Consider the following 27,102-nt stretch of genomic DNA (forward strand, 5'->3'; position numbering starts at 1 on the left):
GATCCTGACAGCCTCTATTTGGCCTGAATCCAGCTTGTTCTTCACCAAGCTTTTCTTCTACAATTCTTCTCAATCGTTTCTTAAGTATATATACTTACATAGATCTTGCCAGGAACACTTAGTAGGGAAATATCTCTGTAATTCTCACATTCAGTTTTATTTCCCTTTTTATATATGGGCACTATGACAGCTCTACTCCAATCATCGGGAATTCATCCCTCTGTCCAGGCTTTCTGAACTATGCAGTGCAGCCACTGTAAGACTTTTATACCCCCCATACTTCAGCATTTCTGGTCGAATATCATCCACTCTTGCTGCCTTTCCATATTTTAGGCCTTTGATGGCTTTTTCTACTTCAAGTATGATATGTATTCCTGACTGCATGTCTGTTCAGTATTTTTTTACCACTGTGCCGTCATCACTGCTTTTTTCATTTAGCAGTTTTTCCTTACTTCAAGGATATCCTTTTCTTCCATTTTCATGTCACCTTTATCATCTCACTCCTTTTACAGCACTCTTTCCTCCATTCCTAAGCTTCTTCAACAACCTCCAGAATATTTTGCCACCTTCTTGATATTTATTTTCTATATTCTTGCCAAAGTCCTCCCATGACTTTTGTTTAGCTAGTTTTACACAGTGTTTAGCATTCTTGCATTTGTCTCTGTATTCTCTAAGAGCACAAGCTGACTTATTTGCCAGGAACTTTTGATATGCTTTCTTCTTTTCCTTCACTGCCTCTTTAACTTCCTGTGTTCACCATGAAGTGTTTGGTGAATGGAGTGTTTAATGAAGTAAGCACCATTACAGCAAAAGTACTGAAAATCCAGGAATGGGGGAGTTTGCCCTCCTTTTCTGGTTTCAATGTAAAATTAATTGTGTGTTTAAAAGAGCTAAGAGAATGAAGAAATAGTCAACTTATCTGGTTCATGTTTTCAAATAATGAAAATATCATTAACATATCTCCACCAAATGGCTGGTTTCAAAGAGGTTTGAGCTAGAAAACTCTTTTCAAAATTCTCCACATAGAACCAGCAGTCCCATATAATCAATTCTGTGCTGAAGGAAATTCACTATAGCAAAAATTGATTGTATGTGTTTATAATTATTTGATATATTTCTTTTTTCCATAGTTAGATGATTTAAATGCAAATGAGTAGGGGAATTCTTACCTAAATGTTCCTGAACTCTTCCGAGTAAAGTAGCCAGGAGCAGCAGAGTTGTTTACGTTCACTGTAACTACGTCGAATCCAACCTGATATTGTCTGTAAATGGAAATAGTAACACTTAGTTTGATTTCTTAGCAAGAATGACTATAAAAATATGTTGGACATTTTGTAACACTTTAAATTTTGTAGAAATATGTAATGAAATTTGTAGCCCTTAATCTTTCTATTTTATTAAAATGGTCTGTCTACCTTAGCTAATGATATTATTAATAACAGTAAACTCCAGGGAATCAGTAACTCATCAAGGGAGGCCATACTATTTGCAGCAGATGTCGTACCTGTTCTTGAATTCATTCATGCTACTTTGCACACACACACAACATCCAATGGCAATCCATTCCAATCATGCACCAGTCTATGAGAGAAAAATCTAGTTCTCAACCCTTCTTGACAGTATTCATTCTCAACTTCCAAGGATGCCCTCACATCCTTTCCCCACCCTCCATAAGATGAAAAATTCAATCTTCTGAAATTCTGTATAACCCTTTCAGCAGTTAAGTCTCAATCATATCACCCCCTCTTTCTCCTGTTTACACACACACACACACACACACACACACACACACACTAACACCTGCTTTACAATGCTGAACTTTATAAAAATCCACTCATATGATGCTTTCAATTATGACCAGTGCTGCTATTTCTACAACATCGCATTCATTCATATGATGGTTTTAGCAACGTGATGTTCCTATGAATCAACCAATGAACAGTTTTCATGAGCTATTAGTTTATAACGTTGTTGCTTACTACACCCTCAATGTTCTGCTGTGAATTATAAACTGTTTAGAATTATTATTTTACTGTTGTTAATAATGCCAGATAAAATTCAAAGTAAGGATGCTGTTGCATCCAGTAAAAACAAGAAGAATATACATAAACCTATTACATTACATACTAAGATTCAAATTATTAAATTTAGTAATGATGTTCTATCAGATACTGAGATAGGCTGCAGGCTAAACTTTTACCTGATAGCATTGTTGTTATGGATGTTGAAAACATAGAAAGTTCTTGGTGCAGCACCTTGCTATACTAGTTAATCATAACTGTAACAATCTTGCTGTCGAAATGGAAAAACTTTTAATGGTGTAGATTAATGACCAAATTGATGACCAAACTTGCTGGCTTGTTCCCTCAAGCCAACCTATTCAGAATAACTTTTGTGTTTGCAAAAATTATTCTAAATTTTTCATTCACATATCTCATGTAAGTGCATGCTTTATTTACATCCTTAACACATATATGACTGATTAAGATGAAAAGCCAAACGGCGTAAGTGGTCACTTACGCTTGGATTCACCGATAGTTCTTCGGCATGAAACTTGTAGATTGTAGTTTTCGATCTTAGAGTTTCGCATACTGGCTGTAAAATAATAAGGGATTTTTATCCCCTTAATTTAATTACACGACTGCTTAAAAATGTTAATTAAACCATTACATGCATCCACAAGTGTGAAAAAAAAGGAAATGATTTGCTATATGGTGGTGGTCTGGAACCTAAACGTATCCTGTGACCAGGATATGCCTGTGTGCATGTGATATACATGATCAATTTGATGATACATTATACTTCTTACACAGCACTTCTCAAAAATGAGATCACAAAAACTTGGCTCCACGATACACAGGAGTATTCTAACTGCATCACTTCAAAAACAAACTTACTTTTATAAGATAAACAATTCATATCATCCTTCAAAAGCACAGCATAGCGTATCCCAAAACTACACCATAGGCAGCAATATTAGTTTGTCTCCTATGTCAAAGTTGTCTTAAAAAAGCTGAAATCTCTTTAACAATTTCAATGTAGTATAAAAAACTGTTCACATTTCGATTTGCAACAGATAAAATTTGTAAGTGGACACAATCTGGTAATTACCAGATTCTTAAATTTGACTAAACTGGCAGATCTGCAATAATAAGAATAACTAAGCCATGGATTACATAAGGATCCTCTAGATCAAGAGCTGCCAAACATACAACTCTATCAGATGCAGGATACACAGCATAAATAAATATTCCATATAGCAACTCAAAGTTGGAACAAATCTTCAAGCACTAAGGAACAATATAAACTTCAGATGGAATGATTATCTGAGCTTAAATTTTTGATAGCGACTATCCTAAACCATTAATACTTTAGTCCTCTGTATCTAATTGAAATTTCTACTGACTATGCTACTCTAAATAACGTACTTGGTTTTACTAGTACATAATACTAATAATATACTAATATATATAATATATAATAGTATTTTGGGTCTTCAAGCATAACAAATGGATACGTATGGATTCCTGTGCATACTAATGGATGATAAGCAATGGAAGCTTTCTAACATCTGGTTCAAATCTAATCTAATTTCTAAAATGGCTTAGGCAATATTGCCTACTTCTTAAACCACTGAAATTAAATTTTAGTTAGTCTTGTTACCATATGTAAATAATATTTCAAGGTCAAATGGCTATATCTGGGGGAAAAGCCATGCTGCATACTTCTAGAGATGACAGTATGCTGATAAAAAAGCATCTTCTCTGAAGAAGATAAATGAGTTTATTAGAGAGACTGGGATTGTGTCACTTCCATCAATTTAGTTTCAAACAGCCGACAAAAAAAGTATACACACACATCAAACTTCATGACATTTAAAACATTTTCATACTTGTCTTCATTTAAAGATTCAAAGAAGAAAATGTGTACCCTTACTTTGGACCTTTCAAATCAATGAGGAGATAATTGTCATCAGAAGATGATTGAAGAGATATCTGGTAAATGGGATTTTTGGAGTTTGTCATGGGATAATTGCCACAACCACCAGCAGTGGCTTCATTCCACTCACCATTTTTTATCTATCGATAAATAAATAAATACATAAATATAATTTCTAACAAGTTATTACAATTAATTTTATTTATTTCATAAAGTAACCAATGTTATATTACATACAGGAATTTCTTTTCTTATATCCAACAATGTAGAGGCATATTAATTTAATAAATGCATTTGAAATATAATTATTCATTTTTAAAATTAATATATTTATCAAATATAATCTTGTCAGATTTAAACATTTAATTTAAAATCCTTAATGTTTCAAGGATTGGCATTTCACCATGCTGAAAATTCAGATTTAGATATATGTATATACAATGATATAATATGTATATGTTGTTACCGCTAAAGTGCAGAAATCAGTTATTCTACAGATTATCTAGGTATTGTGCAGATTAACTAGGGTGATCTGTTAACGTGCGGAAAATTGTTTCTTTTCTCAAATTACCTAGGTAATCTGCACATTACCTACTAGGCACTCGTTAAAGTGAAAATAAGATCTTTGCTGGAACAACAGCAATGTTTCTGTACGCTTAAATTAACATAATGTTATTTATTTATTTTTCAATATCTAAAGAATCAAGTTAATACAATCAAACAATCAACAAATTAGTTGATAGAATCAATCATCAATCAATTAAAAAACTATAATACAAAGAATCAAACGGTTTAAAATATTATTACAATTAAGGAAATGAATTTGCAAAACATATGACACTGGCGAAACCAAACTAAAAGTGGAGGGAGAGGGGGGAAGGAGTAGGGAAAGGAAATGAGAGAAACAAACGTTTGAACTTTAATGATACATAAGCCGTTAATGTGCACATTACCTAGGTAAAATGCGGAAAACCCTTGATTCCGCACGTTAACGGAGCAAATCAGTTAATCTGCAGATTAGCTAGGTAATGTGCACATTAATGGCTTTCGAGCTTTAGCAGTAACATATATATATATTAATATACTGAATAGTCAATTTATTAGAAATATTTGCCTAATAGCTAGTCAACATTTCACAGGTATCCTACTCTGAGCAGGCATGATGAATTCCTGCAGTTCCATCAGATGTGTTTGGTGTAAGCCCCTGACAAACATTTCTTTCCACTTATTTTATACACATTTCTTCACACCTCATCTTTGAGGTGTGAAGAAGTTGCGAATTGCAATATATAGCCTCTCCCATTCAAAGGTCAACCTCACCTTCTCATGGTCCACTCTGTTCTAAAATTACAAATGAGGCACTAGTGACCAGGTATGGGCAGTATAACCTTAACAGAGCAAATATTAGAACTGACTGTCCAGAGACATCAGTAGCAACCCCACCACTGGATATACCCAGCAAAACACTAGTAACCTGCCCTAACAGGGAAATCACCATGTTCAGGTAAAGGTAAATGAAATAACCAGCGAAATAACCAAACAAAATTTGGTTATTGATACATAAATCAATGTATAACAATATTGTATATTATAATATATATATATATAATAGTCCAATCTCTATTATATATAATAGAGATTGGACCGAAAAAGAGGTCACATAACAATAATCGAAACATATGCACCAGAAGATGGGGGGGGGGGGAAGAAGAAGACAGCAAAACCTTTTACAAAGAATGGCAGAAAGTTATAGATAAAAAAAATAAAACAGTTCATATATGCACCAGAAGATGGGAAAGAAGAAGAAAGGAAAATAAAACCTCTGACAAAGAACAGCAGAAAGTCATAGATAAAAAAAAAAAATTTCCTGTTCTGGCATTTAAATCCCCTACTAGTAGTAAATGCCAGAACAGGAAATACAAAATAAATATAGGGAAATTTGGTGAAGATACATGTAATCAAAATGGACACAAACTGCAAGATTTTGTCATTTATAATAATATGAGAACTCAGTATTCGAAAATAAAGAAATACATAAATATACATGGTCAGCCAAAGGATGTGAGTCAGCTATTGACTATATGCATTATCACAAATTTTAAATTAGCCAAGTTAATCCTAAATGTAAGACCACATCAAGGCTTTGAATTAAACTGTGATCATTATATGGTACTGGCAAAAATTCAAATTAAACCAAAATGACTAAAAATAAATAAAGTGGAAAATAACTATCAATCAAGTTACAAAATTTCTTCATTACAAGATACCCATATTAGACAACAATAACAGAAATGCACCGATTTAAAAACAGAAACCATACGTGAATCAAATGACACACAAAAGGAATGAAAAAATCTGAAACAAATCCTGACAAAAGCAGCAACAGTAAGCTTTAGGTATAAAGAGTAAACGGACTAGAAAAAGAGTACCCTCTGAAACTGGGAAAAAAAAACAGAAACGATTATGAAAACAAGAAAACAAAAACAAGAAAAAGAGTTACTAGAAATGGCTAAATTTGAAGACAGTAGAAGCAATAATGTACAAAAGCAACAGTACAGAAGTAAGGAAAAAACAAAGAGAGATGAAATAATTTTGTAACTGAACCAAAAAAAAAAAAAAAAGATATAACTAGGCCACAACCAAAAAACTTACAAAATAAAAAAAATACATAAACAAAGAAATAAACGAAAAAAAAAATACAAACAACAGATTTAGAAAAATGGGTAACTTATTTTCAAAATCTCTGGACTGATAATAATAAAGAAGTAAAATTTTATACAAGGAATGATCTAACAGAAAATATTACAATGTTCTGAACTAAAAAATACAATAAGTAAAATGAAAAATAGGAAAACATTAAGACAAGACAATATAAACATGGAACTTCTGAAATTCTTCAACATGGTCTGGATTTCTGGAAAAACTCTAAATTGTTGGAAAAAAGCTCTGGTTATCCCAATTTATAAAAAAGGAAATAAAGATGACTACAATAACTATAGGGGAATTAGTGCTAAATGCAGGGTATAAAATACGAGGGTGGTCTGAAAAGTTCTCGCTTCAACCATAAATGACAACACTATCGGCAAGATTTTTTTCCCCTAAGTTGGTACATCTGTCATAAGCATCCATGTGAGATTGCAAGTCATTCTATCAAATAGTTTCTTTTATATAGCTGTCTGAAGCAATATAAGTGTGACATGAAGCCACTAAATCCCTTTAAATGGATAAAATTGAGAATCTTGCAGTTAAAAAATTCTTTGTAAAGAAGGTTTAAAGGCAAAAGAAATTCATTCAAAGTTCATAAAAGTTTATGAGCACTCTTCTCCTTTGTTTTTGACAATTAAGAAATCGGCTGTCGAGCTTAAGTGTGGCCATACCAGCCTTGAAGATGATCCACGTGAAGGATGTTCAAAAAGTGTAACAACACTAGAAATCATTGATCAAGTGCATAATATGGTATCGGATGACTGGCGAATCAAAGGGTGTGAAATTGCTGAGACTATAGGAATTTCAAAAGAATGTGTAGGATATATTTTGCATGAAGAATTGCAAATGAAAAAGCTTTGCACCAGAAAGGTCATGGCATCAGTGTTTTGGGATGCTAAAGGCATTTTGTTTATTAATTACCTTGAAAAGGGTAAAACAACAACCGGAGAATATTATTCTCATTATTTTACCAGACTAGACAAAAAATTCATGCAAAAAAGACCCAGTTTGCAGAAGAAAAATAATCATCTTTCATCAGGACAATGCACCTGCCCACAAAGGTGTTTTGGCAATGGGAAAATTAAGGTATCTGCACTATGAATTGTGGAAACATCCACCCTATTCCCCAGATTTGGCTCCCTCTGTCTTCTATCGCTTCCCAAAACTAAAACTCTTCCTTGCTGGTCAGCGTTTTTCTTTTAATCAAGAGGTGATTGCAGCTATAGAGGGGTATTTTGCAGATCTTACTAAGAACCACTACAGGGACAGGATAATGGTGCTGGAGCAAATGTATTAGTCTTAAGGGAGATTATGTTGAAAAATAAAAATAATTTTGAAATTATAAATTCGTTTTTTCATTGTTAGGCTGAGAGCTTTTCAGACCACCCTCGTATATGCAGAAATATTAAAAGAGAAACTAAACAGTGTTGTAGGGGATACACTACTAAAAGAAGAATTGATTCTAAAATGGCTGATCTTGCATAGACTCAATTTTCACTCTAAAAATATTAACTGAAAAGCAAAGAGAATTTCAAAAAGAAATACATGGCCTTCATTGATTATGAAAAAGCATTTGATAAAATTAATAGCAAAAGTTATTTAAAATATTAACCAACCTAAATATACCAAACCAGTTTTTAGTCTCTTCCAGAAATATACACAGACAATAAAATAGCAGTCAAATTAGAAGAAATATCAGAAAAAGTCAAGAGGATGTACCTTATCACCTCTGCTTTTTAATAATCTGGAAACAGCATAATCCATTTGGTATACAAATAAACCCACAAATAAAAATAGATACACTATTATTTGGAGATGATCAAATTGTATTAGTTACATCAGAAGATGATTTACAGAGATCAGTAAAATCATGAAATAAAATTTCAGAACAATATAATATAAGAATATCAAAAGTAATTACAAACATAACAGCTTTCAAAGAAGAAAACCCAATATGAAGTAAAATAGTGATAGATAATAAAATATTAGCACAAGTTTTCAAATACCTGGGATGCAACATTAAAATATCAAATTTTGTTAAAGTAATCAGCATAATAAATAATATATTTAGGCCATCTTTTACAAAAACACACCAGAATCAGACTATATAATGTTCTGACTAAACCAACTTTATTATATCAAAGTGAAACATGGACAATAAAAAAGAAGAATAAAAAATGGATTCAAACAGCAGAGATAAAATTCCTCAGAAAAACAGCTGGATATACCAAATGGATCATAAAACAAATGAAAAAATTTCACGATCGCTGAACATAAAATCAATTAATCACTATATAAGTAAATATAAGCAAAAATGGTTAGAACATCTACATTGAATGGACAATAGCAAACTGCCAAAAATACTATATGGATATAAAATAAATGGAAAAAGAAGAATGGGAAAACCAAGAAAGTGATGGCATGAAACCTGAACAGGTCACTTAGCCTATAATACATGATAGGAGGAAGAAGAAGACATTCCAAAGATATAGAACGTAACTGTGATCTGTATCTCAGAAGCCATTCTATTCAGGAACATTACTATCATGTTTCTTTCACTATTTCTTGAAAAAAAAAAAACATGCTCTGTGACATAGCATATTACCATGAAGGATTGACCATCACATGCAAGGTAATGGTTAACATGAATCTATGTACCTGAATGAATCAGCAACAATGTTCAGGCAGTCTACATCATTCAGCCATTGCTCTACTGGTATCAAGAGACTTGAGTACCAGGAAATCATGCTTCCAATCATCACTCCACTGCATTGCTCTGCACTGTTATGAACCAAATGTAGTGGATCTATGCCTCTAGCAATAAATGCATAGATGAGCAGTAATAACACTACATATGTGTTATTGCTCCTCATCTACATGAAATAACAGGAACTGCATGTAACTCTCCCAATGCTGATGTGCCTTTACCATCTAAGCTGTAGCTGTGTTTGTTAGCAGCCACAGTATCCTTAATGGCTGGCCATTTACACTTCATTCTTGTCAGTTTCTAACACACTGTTCATTCACATACATTTCTCCAAAGTTACTGGTTTATCATAATCATCTGACCAGTTGCAGCATATCTACTAGACTATAATTCATTATCAAACTCTCAAAATGATTTGACTGTTGCTGATCACAAACTCAAGGTGACGTAGGTGTTTTGTTTATCACACCATTCTCAATATACCTGAGACAATATTGCAATTAGCCATCCCAGCAAGGCACAAGTTTCCAAGATACTCCCACCAGTCCACCTGGTTCCAATGTTCAGTACCACTGAGTCCACAGCTTGTGTCCATTATCACAGATAGCTAAAATAAATGTAAACACCATCTCCAGAGGCATTCTATTACCTATTTCCAGCTGGTGCATACCACGTTAGTCACCAGCCCTATTGTTAGTATCATGTTACTGATGATATTAACAACAGTCTAATACTTTGATTAATAAACTGAATGTATGTTTACAAAAATTTACACCAATTTTGAAATACATGAGTTTAAGTGGATGCATTTCAAAAGCAACAGATAAACACTGCTTTGACTAGCCATTTTTGAGCCATATAATGTTGCTGCTCTAGGTTGATTACTATTATAATGATAATGTCCATGTAATAATAATTATACAGACATCTCTGGAGTTTAATGACTCATCGTGAACAGGTCAAGTTAACTATTGACACAATGAATACTACCTCTCTCCTCAAAGTAGTTCGCTAACAAAGTGCTCACAATTGTCTGAGTAATCTATTCCAATGGTTTACAATTCTCTAACAAAAATAATCTCTTCCTTACATCCTAGATAAACCACACGCTTAACACGATCTCAAGGAGTGATTTCTTGTTCACTTCCATCCAATCATGTACTGGAAATCATGTTCTTTAGCATCTGCTCTAAAAAACACCCCTTTAGTAACACTCCTCTTTTTTTTTTAACCCACATTTGTAATCTGCAACACTTGAAGTCTATCCATTGTCAGAGGCATTGCACAACCCCATCACCATTTTGGTCACTCACCTCTGAATTCTCTCCACCACATCTCACCAAGAAACAACTTAGTTGACCAAATATGTATGCAATAGTCCATCAAGAGGTTGATAACTTCCTAATCCCTGTTTGTCAGTACATTTCTTAATATTCAGGTGACCCATTTTCTCCACTTTTGCAATATGTCCTCTGAAATTGCCCACCATTATCCCTAAATCCTTCACCACTTTCACCATCAATTCTGATGTGTACTTTCAGGGCATGTACAGAATATCATCATCATCAAATTCCTGACATGTGGTGCCCTCAAGGGGGATGTACAGGATATGATAAAACTACATGAAAAATTTACATCATTACTAACTTCTTATCTACAATTTTCCTCCAAATCAATCTTACCTGTCAAGACTGCAACATTATCAGATCTTATATTTCTATCTTCTAAGGCACTTTTTTACTGTATCAATCCACCTATATATAGGTCTTCCTCTGGGTCTTTTCCCTGCCAAACCTGGCAAAGAACACTTGCTTTGATAATTTTTCCTCTCCCATTCTGTTTAAGTGATCATACCATCTGAGATTAGCTCTGGTAACACATTCCTAAATACTAACAATGGATAATTTTCTAATATCCGCATTTTTAATATAATACTATGATGGTTGCTAATTGTTTGCTCCCCTAATCTTTCCCATAATTCATATCTGTGGTCTCCAATCTTTCATCGAGTGTTCTATTTCTAACCAAACTCTCAGATCCATAAGTTAAAAATTATTTTGAACACTGTCATGTATACAGCTAATTTAGTGTTTTGACCAATTCCTTTCTTATTCCATATAAATTTATTCAGCTGACTTCCTACCATACCAGTTTTACTAATTCTATTGTCTATTTCCAATATTTAATTTGCCATCTTCACTAAAAAGTGTGCCTAAATAGCCAGAATGTTTTACTTGTTCTATAGGTTTACTATTCAGGATACAGTTGATGTATTCAACTGTATCCTGAATAGTAAACATTTCTTTCCTTGAACACCTCTGATTATATCAAACCACTAGATTTTGGTACACAATAAATAACGGAAAAAACTCACGTAGAAAGATTATTTATTAGTATAATTTTCGCCTGTGTGTCACAGGCATCCTCAGTACATTAAGCTCAAAATTAAACACTAACTGACAATTCCAAAAAGCGCCACCTAAGTAGCTGGTGTAAGATAACTAAAAAGGTCAATAACTTTCCTAAAAAAAAAAAAAAAAAAATTAATATAATAAAAAGTTAGGAAAGATTAGCTGATTTGTAAAGTACTATCCCCCATAAAGGGGACAGACGTAAGCCGTCGGATCTGTTTAAGTTAGGAGAATGAAGTAGAGTTTCACATGTTTCTTTATAAAGGCGTTCCATGAGAAACTGACTTTTGTGAAGAACTCTTGTCTTTCTCCAATGAACTCTGTGTCTAGTGAAGATGGCATGTTCAGAAAGTCCAGACTTTTCAGGTTTAAAGTATTCAATATAAGATTGGTGTTCTTCTAGCCGAATAGAGGCAGATCTTCCCGTTTGTCCGAAATATAGTCATTGGAGAAAGACAAGAGTTCTTCACAAAAGTCAGTTTCTCATGGAACGCCTTTATAAAGAAACATGTGAAACTCTACTTCATTCTCCTAACTTAAACAGATCCGACGGCTTACGTCTGTCCCCTTTATGGGAGATAGTACTTTACAAATCAGCTAATCTTTCCTAACTTTTTATTATATTATTTATTTTTTTTTTTTTTTAGGAAAGTTATTGAACCTTTTAGTTATCTTACACCAGCTACTTAGGTGGCGCTTTTTGGAATTGTCAGTTAGTGTTTAATTTTGAGCTTAATGTACTGAGGATGCCTGTGACACACAGGCGAAAATTATACTAATAAATAATCTTTCTACGTGAGTTTTTTCCGTTATTTATTGTGTACCGATATGTCTACTCACGGTTTACCTCTTTTAAAACTTATCACTAGATTTTGGTCTTCCTTTGGGTCTTATTCCTGCCATTTGGCATGAAAAACCATTCATGAATGCTAACAATGCCAGGTTCCTGCCCAATATCTTCATTTCTAATATGATTCTGCCATTGATGCCATCTGTTCACACTCCTACCTTTTCTCAGAACTCTCACATCTTTGGTCTCTAATCAAAGTATTATTTCCAACCCAACTCTCAGATACACATGTTTAAACTGGCTTGTCTTGTATATTGCTAATTTACTGTTTTGGCTAATTTTGTTCTTATTCCATATACATTTATTCAACTGGCTCTGACCTTACCAGCTTGGTTTATTCTGTTATCTATTTCTATATTTAATGTACCACCTTCACTAAAAATTGGGCTTAAACAGCTGAAATATTTTACTTGTTCTATAGGTTCCCCACTGAGAATGAAGTTTCCATGTTCCTACCTATTTTCAGTCTGTCATTTTAATGCTGATGTTCATACCAAATCTGTTACAATAGTTATTCAATTTATGTAAACAATCCTGGAAACATACTGGATTTGTTCAGGAGTATACCATCATATGCATAAAGGTACAGAACTAAGTTTGATATCTCTGATTCTGATCAAGTTGAATGCTTCTTCTTCTTATTGTGCTATCTTCTATCGAAGGTCAGCGACCATCTTGGCGAACAAACTGCGGTCTTGTGCTAATCTGAGCAGTTGTGCACTGCTCTTTCCTGTCCACGTCTTGATGTTGTCAAACCATGATATTCTTTTTCTTCCTCTAGTTCCTTTGCCATCAATTCTTCCTACCAAAATAGTTTGTAGAAGTTGGTATTTGCTGTTTCTCATGATGTGGCCAAGATATGATGTTTTTCGTTTCTTGATTATTTGTACAAGATGTTTAGCTTTGCCAATGGATTTTAAGACCTCTTCATTGGTAATTTTTTCTGTCCATGATATCTTTAGCATTCTTCTGTATAGCCACATCTCAAAGGCTTCGATTTTCTTGATGGTTGTCACCTTCAATGTCCACGTTTCAACTCCATAGAGCAGAATAGACCACACGTAACATTTCAGCATTCAGCATCTGACTTCCATGTTTAGGTCTTTATTGCAGAATAGTGTTCTCATTTTCATGAAGGACTGCCGTGCAACTTCAATCCTTGTCTTTATATCTATTTCTGGATCCCACCGTTCATTAAGCCAACAACCAAGATATTTATATCTTGACACTTGATCAATATTTTTCCCATTGAGTGTCAGTTTCATTGATGAGGCTGGATGTTTGCTGATGATCATGTATTTTGTCTTGTTGATGTTTATATTTATTCCCATTCTTTGGCTTTCTATGTATACTCTGTCAATGAGTTTTTGGAGATCCATAATGTTATCTGCAATTAGCACGGTGTCATCTGCATATCTTAGGTTGTTAACAATCTTTCCATTTATTGTGATTCCCTCTGGACATTCTTCCAATGCTTTTTTAAAGATTACCTCTGCATATATGTTGAACAGGAGTTGTGAGAGCACACATCCTTGTCTCACTCCTCTTTTGATGTTAATATCACTGGTGGTAATGTTGTCTAATTGAACAGTAGCTGACTGATTCCAATACAGATTTGTTATTAGTCTTATGTCTTGTTCATCTAGCCTTATTTGTTGAAGGACTTCTATTAAGTTAGTGTCTCTGACTTTGTCGAATGCTTTTTCAAAATCTATGAAACACATAAAGACAGATTTCTGTTTTTCTATGCATTTTTGTATCAATATTTGGGTACAGAAAAGGGCCTCTCTAGTACCAAAACCATTCCGAAAGCCGAATTGTGTTTCACTTAGAGTTTCTTCACTTTTTCTATAAATGCGATTCTGAATTACTTTCAAAAATATTTTTAATGTTTGGCTCATTAGACTAATAAGTCGGAAGTCACCACAGGAATTCGCTTTGGGTTTCTTTGGGATAGTGATAAATGTAGATTTGAGCCAATCTGATGGAAATTCATCACTTTCATATATTTCATTAAATAGTTTTTCAAGAAGTTTGATGTTATCTGGTTCTATTAATTTTAAAAATTCTGTTTGCACACCATCTGGTCCACTGGCTTTTCCTGTTTTACTTGTTCGTATAGCATTCTCTATTTCGCATTTCATGATTGCTGGTCCTTGAATGTTATCTTTTATATTTATAGGCTTCTGTCTAGTATCATTGAAAAGTTCTGTTACATATTTTATCCAAATCTGTGCTTTATTCTCTTCTAGAACTATTTTTCCATTTTCGTCTCTTAGAGACACTATTTGCTTTTTCCTCAGTTTTCCGGAAATTTCGTTCATTTTCTTATACAGATTGAAATTATCATGTTTCTTCTGAAGCAGTTCAATTTCAGTACATAAATTTTTCATCCAATTTTCCTTGGCTTCTTTTATTTTTTTCTTGATGATGTTATGTGTTTCTGTATACCTGGCTAGGTCTTTGTTTTTGTACATTCTTCTTGTATCAATAAGAGAAAGAATCTCATCTGTCATCCATTCCTGTTGTTTTATATTATTCACATAACCTACTTCTTCAATACTTGTTGTTACGATGGCATTCTTTAAGCTATTCCATAGAGATTCCACACTTTTATTTTCTTCTATGTTAATCTATTGTAATCGCAGGTTAAGCTGTGTCTTGGCACTTTTATTTATGTTCGGGTCTTTCAGTTTTTCTACATCAATTTTCTTTTTTTTCTTTTGTGATTTTTTAGCTGATTTTAATCTAAGACGTACTTCTGCAACTATGGGATTGTGGTCTGATGAGATATCTGCTCCAGGATAAGTCTTTGCACTCTTTATACTACTGTGGAATCTTTTATTTATCAGTACATAATCAATTTGATTTTGGACAATGTTATGTTGGTTATCTTGAGGCGATTTCCAAGTGTACAGTCTTCTGGGTGGAAGTTTAAACCAGGTATTTGCTATTGTTAGATCTTCTTCCTGACAGAACTGGACTAGGCGATCTCCTCTGTCATTTCTGGTGCCTAAGCCATGTTCGCCAACAATTTCTCCATCACCTCCTCTTCCTACTTATATCATGTTTCTTTGTTAGGTTTTTAATCTCTTTTAGGTGTTCATAAAACTCTTCAACATCTTCTTCACTTTTGTCAGCTGTGGGTGCATAAGCTTGGATGGTATTTATGTTAACGGGGTTTCCCTTAAGTTGTAACAGCATTATCCTTTCAGAAAATGGAATCCAATTTAGTACTGATTTATTGATTTCTTCATCTACTATTACAGCTACACCATGTCGATGTTTGTTCTCATCATTCCCAGAGTAATACATTGTTGTATTATCTTGTTGACACTTTCCAGATCCTGGCCATCTTGTCTCACAAATTCCCAAAATCTGGATGCCCAGCCTCTTCATTTCTCTTGTGGCATTTCTTAATTTACCAGCTTCATACAGAGTTCTGACATTCCATGTTGTAATTTTAAAAGTGGACACCATTTTGAGCCCGGAGATTCTTCGCACCCCTGTCCCATTTAAGGGATGCCGGGAACTTGGGGCCAATTGTAAGGGTTTGCTCGCCATGATGGTTGTTCTGGAGATAAGGTAGAGCAGTAGTTTCTCCGTTTGCTTTCTGCTCCGCAGTATTACAGACGTACACAATATAATCATATTGCCATCTGCAAATCTCTGATCACAAGCTTTTCCGTCATTATTTGGCTTCAACCTTGTGTCAGTACTGACAATGCTGCTTCCCAATGTCAGGGGCAGTGACCCCAGCAGGTGCTTATTTAATGGCGGCACTACTCGCCATGTCACCGAGTTGTCATTGGGCTTTGTGAGGTTTTAAGTGAGAAAGAGTTGCCACTTCTGCTCCCCCACGCCCTGATAGCTCAGTCGCTGTTGGTCCATGGCTGCTTATTCGCCAGATTGCTCTGCTTATATCGCAGCTAGCCTCCATATCTGAAGGCTGTTCCCCGATCCGCCACCTGGGGACGCACCTGGTAGTAGTCAGCTCTGCCCCGGGAAGTTGAATGCTACTTTCTTTTATAATTCACTGGGGGGGGGGGAACCTCCCCCCCTGACGCCCTACCACTCCTACCACTGACAAATGACTTGTTTATATCTCAGGATGCTGATTAACCTCTATTGAGATTCTATGCGCTTACAAAAGGACATGACTACATCATTGGGCCTAAACTTATTTCTTAACTTGATTTTATGCACAATACTGAATGCAACCTCTCCTGTAAGTGATGATGCCAACAACTTGCATGTTGAAGTAGCACTTGTGTTATTTAATGATCTTCCTCAATCAACTTGTCTTCTAGAGAATTTCACATTCCACTGTCACTTAGATATAATGCCCATTACTATTTCTAAAGCAGATAAAGACAAAAACTGTTACAGTTATAGGGTGAGCTGATTATAACAGGGGACTTATTTCTCACAAGTCACTTTCCCTCTTCTGCAGCAGGACAGTCATCTACCAAGAGATTAGCTATAGTCCCACTAACAATCAGATCCAACAATTAAAAGTGTTAGGTGAAATCTTTAGCTTGGACAAAAACTATGTATGTATTCTGGAAAGCCCCCCCCCCCACTCAATTCTCTGGGGGAGGTTGTCCCACAGGTAAAGTAGACGGAAAAGAAGGACTGAGGAAGCAGGAATTTGATATTTTTCTTGAAAATTTAAAGGTTGCAGATGTTGGGGAAGACTTCATAAACAAATGAGGAAATGCAGATTTGATGAGTTTGCAGTTGTTGTGTAAACGAATGTTGGACAGCTACTACTCATACATATGTTAGATAGTTGAAGTAGGTTGCAGAGAGAGAGAAAGGAATCACCTCTTAGGTGAATTACCCCATTCTTTCTGGACAACATAAAAAAATTCCAAGAAAGTTTTTGGTGTACACCACTCCAAAAATACAAATATTCTAAGGTTTGAGCAGATTTAGGATTTGTGCAAAGTTGGCAGCAAGATAGGTGAAAAGCAATGCCTTGAGCTTTTATAAAAAGGATTCCTAGCTTATTTAAATGCTATAGAAGCTAATAGCGTGATAGGTTACTTTCAGGTAAGGCTAATGGTAAATGTCAACCCATTTACTTGACCCTGCCTGGTGATTTGTGTATTACTGAAGATAAGGGAAGGTGAACTAAGATCATTTTGAAGAGAAAGAAGACAAGACAGCATTTTTCTAGCACTGATGTGATAAGGTTATCTTCACACCACAGAAGAATAGTATGGGGGGGGGTCAGTGTTTAAGTGCTGATTACAGATCTTGAAGCTTAGGATGTTTTTCCACTACATGGTTTGTCAAATATAAGAGGAATGGAGTTTTTTGTCATTAGCAAAACTATGGATAGGATTACTGGTCAGTAAAAGAAGGTTACTTTTGTAGAAGTGAAAGAACATAGGTAATAGGGCAAAACTCTGTGGCACTACTGCACTGGTAGTGAAGTTAAAAGAAAGGATACTACTATCTACCATGACATGAAGTGATCGAGAGAAATTTAGCTACCCAGTTACAGAGGATGAAAGGTAAGTCCTGTCTTATTTCTCACAAAACTTGGTTCATTTCCTACTTCACCAGATAACACTAAAATCCTTTCTTGGATTGGCTACCTTTAGCCTTTTCTGGAATAAGCACAGCATATCATATCTATAGCTTCCTCAGCCTTCAAACAAAAAAACTTGGCATCTTTTTTTTTTCACTCAAGATGTTACTTTTCACAAAAAAGATGCTAGTTTCCTTTGATAACATCCAGCTCATCAGATATGATCAGATTGCTCTTCTCAGGCTGACAATTACCTTTGGCTTTTCCCAAAATAATAATTTATTTTGGGAAAGGCTTTCATTTCTGCTTCAACAAAATTTGGTATCATTTTCAGCTCAAGATGAATCCCACATCTTAACCTCTGAATACAGCTCTCGCATTTGGGGGTGGATTGCACTTAATTAGAGATGTTTTAATTTCTTAAAACATCTCTAAAAATCCTTGTCAATAACTAAAAGAGGGCAGTCTGTTTAACTGATGATCCCTCTCTTATACTCACTTCAATTAATTGTCTCACAAACTGTTTTTGCTTCATGCCTTTTCGACTAATATTTACATGGACACTGTTCTACAGAGCTAGCATTTGTTATTCCTTCCATTTCTGCTAAGCCTGCACTGTTATGAGCAGCAACTGCATTGCATCAATTTATAGTTCAACTGCTAGCCAAATGAACTTGATTCTCTCATTCCTATTTTATTCCATCTACTCTGTTCTCTAGAACTGCCACCTCCAAAGACTACAATACCAGCTAAGAGAACATTAACAGATTCCTTCTCTCTTGACCTGTCCATACATGACACAGGTTTTGAAACCTCTGGTGTGTTTGCAACTGTTATCAAAAACAAAAATGTAGTGCACAACTGTGAGTGCTCTCACTCATAACATGTAAATAATATAGAATCATCCAATAAGAATGGGATAGCATATGCTTTAAAAACCTATGAGCAGTATGGAGATTTTCTTATTACACTTCATTTGGATTAAGAGAATCAGTTTATATTAACTTATTTCATTATTTTTTGTAATATAGGAAAAACACTTACCTCTTGTTTATATTTATAAGGATTACCAATCTTTGACAGAGTAAATGGACAGGTGGAATATGCTCTTAGTGTATAATAGATGGTATTCATTTTTTCATACTGAGATATAACCAGAGTATAGCGAGTAGCTCCATTTTGGGGTATAATCAGCTTACATAAATAATGAGGACTATTTATCCGAACTCCATCAATGTATGGAGCAGGATCATCTACAAAAAAATCAAACTACTAATTATGATTTTCAAAATAATTTATCTTTTTAATTTATTTTCATAAAATTTTGATTGGAAATTCTAAAATAAATACTTGATTTTTTCAAGAAGTGTAATATTTTAGTGCTATTACAGCTGCAATTCAGAGAGAAATAGCAGCAGAAGCAAGTCAAACAATTCTCCTGCTCCTACTATACTGCATACTTTGGACATGGCATGGAGAACCTAATGCTAAATGAGACAAACATAAATTCTTTTTTACAGGATTGGATTACAATGTGGTTGGCATTCATTGTATATAATTTATGGAACCAAAAATACACTTTGGAGCAATTACTTTACTTATAATTAAGAAAACAATACTCGACATTTTGACTTCTGTATTAAGGTTAGGATCATCTCAAAAGCTTTCTTGAATTTTCATTCAAATCAAGTTTTGGTGTGGTTAGAAAAAAATTCAGGGAAGTTTGTGAGATGCTGATTCATAATTTAATCTCAACAAGAATGATGGATTAATAATTCCAAAAGTCTGGAAGCCCGATCTGCAACCTAGATAGAATCTAGTACATGAAGGCAGAATCCTACCACAAGAAAACCTTAAGATGTAGAGATAAATCTGATATATATATATGATAAATAGTACCACTGTCATTATTTTTTAAAATGTTTTTTAACCTCTGTATATTACACTCATTATATATATATAATTGTTAAATTTTTTATATATTTGTAAAATAGATTAATTTTGTAAAATTAATAAATCTATCAATATTTAAATAATCCATAAAAATCGGAAAAATTGGTACATTAAAGTGAATTGCAAAGGGGGGGAAGGGGGTTTGGTGGGTAGAAAAAATTTGAGTTCAAATTTTCACTGTAGAGGGTGCTGTACCCTATGCCTCATTTGCAAATGAATTCTATACAATGCAGATTGTGCTGCTGGCAGCTCTTTTTTCTTAGATTTTAACTGTATTACCTTGTTATTAATATTATGATTACCAAGTTCAGTGCTTTCCTGCCTGTTCTTATTCTGATCCTTTTTCTTATATTATCTAAGTTTAGTTAAATCTTTTTCCAATTTTTCTAATTCTCTAGTTTTACAGTGGTTGCACTGTATAATTCACAAGGTCTGGTCAGAAGGTTCGAATTCCAGGTCATTGGAATACAGTTCTCATAGTACCCATCTATAAAAGTGAAATAAAGCTGAATGTGAGAATTAGAGTGGTATTTCACTGCTGAGTGTTCCCTGTAAACCTGAGGTGAGATTTATGCATGTATACTTGAGAAATGGCTAAGAAAAATTGTGGAAAGGAAGCTTGTTCATCGAAGAACGTGCTTTCAGGCCAAATGGAGGTTATCAGAATCAGATTTTCACTAAGTCAAATAGGTGAGAAATCTTGGGAATATAACAAGATTTGTATTTAAGTTTCATAGATCTCAAAAAGGCATATCTCAAGGTGCCAAGAGGAAAGCCTTCAAAACACTAGTTATATGGGTGGATATTAAATCAGTAACTGCACTTCTGTGAACACTTAATTACATGTGAGAGGCTAATAGGTCTATAGTTCTTCCTGGTTTTCTCTGTCCCCTTTTTTATATAAAAAAATCACTGTAGCATTATTCCACTTGGGAATTTGGCCTTCATCAAGACATTCAGTAAATAGCTGGGCAAGTAGGTGTCTCCACCCCTGGACTAACAGCTTTTAAGACATCTGCAGCAATACCATCTTTGCCTGGGGCTTTTCCTCAGGTTATTTTCTTAATAGCATTGGTAAGTTCCTTTTGGAGGACTGGTGGTACTTTTTTTTAGGTATGATTTTTTTTACTGTGCTATTGTCATCATTACTATACAGTTTTCCATAGAATTTTGCTACAATCTTCAAAATGTCCCTTCTATTTTTAGCAACTTTGCCTTCAACATTTTTAAGGGCAATTATTCTTCCTTCTATTTTTCAGTTGATGCCAAGTGTAGTATAGGTTGTGTTTATTCTCAATTGTTTTCTGAATAAGCTCCTAGTTGTACTTTATGGCTTCTGTAATACACTTCCATGCAGTCTTGCAAAGTTCAGACTACTCTACTGCAGATGATAGATTTTTTTTTTGTTGAGCTTCATATTTCTTCATTTCTGTATGAGCACTTTGGTCTTTTCTAATAGCTTTTTTCTAGGTTTTTTAGTTTTTTTTTAGGTTTGCCCCTATCTTTGTGGCCACTTCCATCAGCATTTTGGTTATTGTCCTGTTAATTGTTATGTATTTTCTTCTTCCTTTAAGATTTTTTCTAGTGGCAAGAAATGTTTTTTGAGTACCAGTTGAGATGCTTTACAGTTGTTCTGAAGATTTGTTGTTTTGATTTTACTTGATTTCATTATCATTTTCTATCTTTCTAATTGGGTGTTTAGGAATATTTCACCTCTTGCCAAATTCTACTAGAAGGGTGGAATGTTCATTTCTTTCACCATAGCTAAATTTAGCAACTGATGTTTCATCTTCTTGTTGATGACCAATCCTTGCACTGAAGTCTTGTATAAGAATTTTAAACTGTGGTTTTCCTTTGTTACTCAGGTGTTAGATTTCTTTGTAGACTGCTGCCCATGTTGAATTTGTTAAAAATGGTGAAGTCTTGAATTATATATTTTTTGTTAGTTAAGATGTAATCTATTTCACTTATCTTTCCATTGGGGTAGTGCCATGTCCACTTCCTGTTTGGTTTTTTTCTTAAAGAAGGAGTTCATGACAAAGTTTTTCAGAATCTGTAAATTCTACTAGAAGGGTGGAATATTCATTTCTTTCACCATAGCTAAATTTAGCAACTGATGTTTCATCTTCTTGTTGATGACCAATCCTTGCACTGAAGTCTCGTATAAGAATTTTAAACTGTGGTTTTCCTTTGTTACTCAGGTGTTAGATTTCTTTGTAGAAAGTTTCGACTTCATCATAAGTTGTGTTGGTGTATATACCTGGATGAATTGTAACTGATATCTCTAGGATACCTGAATCACTAACTTTGTCACTTTATCTGAGGAACTGTTCTTCAGTTTCTTATTAAAAATAAATTCTATACCACTATAGAACTGAATGTCTCTGTCCTTGTAAGTAGAAGAGGTGTTTCTACTATGTGGTTCTATAAGGTCTTCCCCCTTTCTCTGGTTCACTTAGTACAGATATATCAGTAAATTGTATCATATGTACCTGCACTGCATTAAGCATTTTTTTCTTTATTTCTTCTTTTACGGGCTTTAATTGCATTTTCAATATAAAAATTGAAAAGTAAAGCTGATAGCATGCAATCTAGTCTTATACCATTCTTTACTTTTCTACTGCTTAATTTGCTGCATTATCTTTATTTAATGGTTGGCACAATTTCTTAGTCTTTACCTCTGCAGTCAATATTATTTTTATTCTTTCAAAAAGCTTGTTTTATCATACATTATCAAATGAATGATAGAACAAGCTTTTCCTTTTCTAAATCAATAAAGACTATGTATATAGATTTATTTACTTCAGCTCTTCTAATAATTGTATAGCAAGTTATTAGTTATTAAACTATTCTTAGTATGGTTACAATTCATTCCAGTTTTCCATATTATGGTATTTATTTTTAGCCTTTTTATTTTTGTTGAAACAGTTAATTTTCTAATAATGTCTTTGATATCACTGTAATTTGGTATACTATATAAAGGCTAAATATCCAAGAATTTTAATCCAGTCTTAAATTCTTCCTCTATTATTCTCATTATTTTCTCTAAAATCAGATAAAAGGAACTCTGATAAAGGAGATACTTTATCAGGGTTCTGGTTAGTCCTATAGTGATTAAAAGGCCTGGATCTCAATCCACTGGCCAGAATGATGCCTCTGCTTTCATTAATGACATACCGAGTATGTTAAATATTGTGGTAAGGCAGAAATTCTTTCACCACATTCAGAAAGTTATTTTTTCTATATATGCTATCATAAGCATTTTGAAAATCCTTACAAGGTGGGATATCAATGTTGCTGAATTCCAATTTTTATTCCTCCAAAATGAGTGATGACTTGGTTATCGGTTGAGCTTACTGTGGAGTCATAATATTCTGTGATGCCCTTAGTACTTTTTTTTTTTTTTTTTTTTTGTTCAATATGATTTGAAAAAAATTTTATAAAAGGGTATTGTTTAAAAGCAACTCTTGTTCTTATGATTTTGGAGGAAAGAGGAGGAATAATACTAGCTAATTCAGCAAAGCAATGTCCATGAAAATATCTACAGAAATGGTTAGAGCTAGGTCAGCTGTGGTTTAGGAATGCCAGAATCCATATTGATTGTCATTCTTGGTAGGTCTCCAGCTGGTGCAGGAATTGGTTTTGTTGTTGTTGACCTTCTTCACAGTAGTTTGTTGGCTGACTTTTATCACCTTCTTTGGGATCAGCTGGATGTGGGCCTGTTTCCATACTGTAAGGTAGATGCCAGTTGAACAGAATAGAATAAATTGAAGAGCTGATACAAGATACGTGTTAGTTCTGGAGCACAAGTTTTTAACACAATAGGTAGTATACCACCAGGACTAGATGCCCAGTTTGTGTTCAAGTTATTAAGGATTCTTCAGATTTCTTTCTGGTAGAGGACTATAGGTGACATGGGGTTCTTGGTAGAGTTGGAAGAGAAGAATGATACCAGTAAATTGGCTTGTTTATAGTGAGGTGACTATGGTACCATCTGTATGTGAGAGTAGTTATTTTTTTAATACAGCTGTTGTGAGCTACAGCATAGGCAGGCTGAGAAGCTCGAGTTTTGGTCTTGAGCCACTTGTGGTATGCAATTTTTTTTTCCCCTTTTACTGCATTGGCACACTTTTTTTTTGAGAACCAAGGCTTGGATGATGGTGGTAGATTTAGGATGGGATGATGGTCTTAATTCCTGTGTGAGAATGATTTCCATTATTAATCTGAGCAGATGTTTGGATCAGGAGAACTGAAGAAGTAGTAGTCAGCATATGAGAGTATCCAGGATACAAGTATTGGCATTTGGTTCTCAGTAATAGCCAGAAGTTGCACTTCCTAGATGGGGTGGGGGGGAGGACACTGCAGGCTACTATGTGATGACTTGGTTGAGCTTACTGTGGAGTCATGATATTCTGTGATGCCCTTAGCACATTTTTTTTGTTCAATATGATTTGAAAAAAATCTTATAAGAGGGTATTGTTTAGAAGCATCTCTTGTTCTTATGATTTTGGAGGAAAGAGGAGTGTTCTATGTCTGTAGATCTGCGTGTGTTCAAGAGGCCACTTTACCTGTTTTGAGAGATGAAAAACCAGAGCTCCAGGGAGAAAAACACTTAATCTCCATACGAGATTGGCTAACTCACTTTTAGTCAAACACACCTGATAAAGGGTTCCTCACATTTCATAAACAGGAATCGAACCCAGGTCTTTCCGACCAAAGGGCTTTGTCTATACTGACTGAGCTAAGTAGGTTCCAAGAAGTAGCTGGATGGAGAAAAGAGGGAAGGAGGAAAAGAAGTTGCGAAGATCATTTTATTTGGCAGCCTTGTAGTACCAAAGGACAAGAGACTGAAAACTTTGTTCCATAGCAAAAGGAGACTTATATGAGGTTGTGAGCTGAGTTACCAAGAGAACTGACATCCATAGTGTATATAGAAGGGGAGATTATCAGGAAGCGATCAAGTGCATTGGTGGATTAGAAAGGGTTATCAGGAGAAGGTCATTATGAGGGTATTTTGGCTGTATAAAATCGAATTTTAGCTGATATACTTGAAGAGGTCAGAGTAGTTAGAGTTTGGAGAGCAACAGAGATGTAGTAAATGAAAGTGGCAGGTTGGTTTGGTTGAGAAATTTTGAACCACTGCAGATCAAATGGAAGAATTCAAAGTTTTGCAATCTCCAACATGGAATGTCAATTCATTCAATTCTGATGAATACACAAGTGCCACTGTTGTGTCAAAAAGAACCATGAACTACTTTTTGTGGGAGAATTTTTGTAATTTGCAGTAAAGTCATGTCTCTTTGAGTTGTGTCCATTAAATGTGGAGAGATAAAAAGGAAAAAGAAGCATACAATGAGAGGTGATAGACTTGCAAACATACTGCCCACACATATGGAACCCAGTCTCCTATCTATACATGGTCTTGACAGTTCTCCCTGCAACCACTGTAACCGGTCTCTCTCCAGATACGGACTGGAAAATTAAGTGGCAGCAGGATGCTAGTTGATTGGGAAACCTCTGAATTCATTACTAACTAACTAGTTCTCTCCTGTGCACTAACCAGCAGCCAGCCTGTAGAACTGTTTTACTCCTGCACCCTCCAATGGGTTAGGGTCTGGGTGCCCTACAGTGTAAATGGCACATCATTGAGAGAATCACTCACTGCAAGAGACAAGAGGAAGGATGCAGAAACCGTAACCCTTGCTCTAGTGACAAACATGGGCTGCAAGCCATGTCAAGCCACCAATAAGCAAAGGTTGTAGTATTTCACTGATTATGAAAGACATCTACTACCTAGAACTATACTGGCATTTTCTCCAACTAGGGAAGATATGCATTTACAGTGCCAATGCTTGCCAGAGCCTTATTTATGGAAACAGGCTATACCATGGGATTACTTGACTTTGAGAGACGACATATTGCACATCAACAACCTGTATTAGCCTCCCAAAAAATTCCAATGGATATTATGCTTTCTTACAAAGAGTTCACTCTGTCATTAAACAATCTCTATCTTTCAATCATAACACCCTCAACTGCTGTTATTTGACCATCAATGTCATTGATTATTAGGATTATGGATCTCTGAATATTCTTAATCCATTCAAAAATTTCCTCTTTTCCTGTTGAACAGTTTTGTAAATTCCATGTTATGTTGAGTGGAATAATTAATAATCGGAAAACACTTAACATAAAAATTTATTACAAGCAGAAAATTCTGTCAAGTTTCTTAGCCATTTTAAAGTAAGAGTTCAAAAGAAATCAAAATAGCAATTAAACAGTATGTGTTAAAAATATGAGATGCTAACAAATCCATGAAGAAAGCCTAATCTGTAATTGCTTATCTGTTAATTCAGTCACAGAACACACAGGAAAAAACTAGTCACATCAGTGAAGGATATTTGGCAAGATTAGTTCTCAAAACTGGAAATGTTTGAGGCAATAATTCTTATTTAAGTAAGGTTGATAAATCAAAATGGACCATATATGTCTGGAAAATGTAGAATGATGAACAAGACCAGATTTGTCTGACTCATGGAATCATATATAATCCTACTGCTCTTCTACATGTACAAATGCAGAGCTACCTGTCTCTCCATAGCATCTAAGATCACAAAGAACTCACTTTATTCCTGATTGGGACAAAGAATAAAGCTGATCTTTCAAAGAACATAGAAATGTTGCTAAGGTTCAAAAAGAGTGGAAGACATATAGGTTTGATGCTAGAGCAGTTTTTTTCCAGATAAATCTTTGATAATGGAAATGAAACCCCAAAAGTAGTCTTTATTATCTAGAAATAAGATTAGAGCTATAGCCATTTAGAAAAAACGCACATGGGATAATCAAAGCTAAAGAGGAGAAAGAAAACAATTAAAGACAAGATTTTCTGTTTTTTTTTTTTTTTTTTAAATAACGAAACCTGTGGTGCGTTCATAATTAGAAGAAACACACGTATAAACCACAGTGAAAATTATTTAACTGTAAATATTTCATCCTA

The 27,102-nt window shown here is 34.5% G+C and overlaps 1 protein-coding gene across 1 annotated transcript in view; it reads right to left on the reverse strand.

Annotated features, from left to right (window-relative positions):
* LOC150105502 (calpain-7-like) overlaps window positions 1-27,102 on the reverse strand; it is a 237,561-nt gene that overhangs the window by 10,186 nt on the left and 200,273 nt on the right. Inside the window, exons 16-18 of the mRNA XM_090394849.1 lie at window positions 19,197-19,405; window positions 3,937-4,079; window positions 1,170-1,262 (exon numbers count right to left, since the gene is read on the reverse strand). Of these exons, the coding sequence (XP_090250975.1) occupies window positions 1,170-1,262; window positions 3,937-4,079; window positions 19,197-19,405 (445 nt within the window). The remainder of the gene's footprint in view (window positions 1-1,169; window positions 1,263-3,936; window positions 4,080-19,196; window positions 19,406-27,102) is intronic.

The sequence above is a fragment of the Typopeltis vanoorti genome, chromosome 6, assembly GCF_054136105.1.
Source record: "Typopeltis vanoorti isolate ZY-2024b chromosome 6, IOZ_Tvanoo_1.0, whole genome shotgun sequence".
NCBI classification, from domain to species: Eukaryota; Metazoa; Arthropoda; class Arachnida; order Uropygi; family Thelyphonidae; genus Typopeltis; species Typopeltis vanoorti.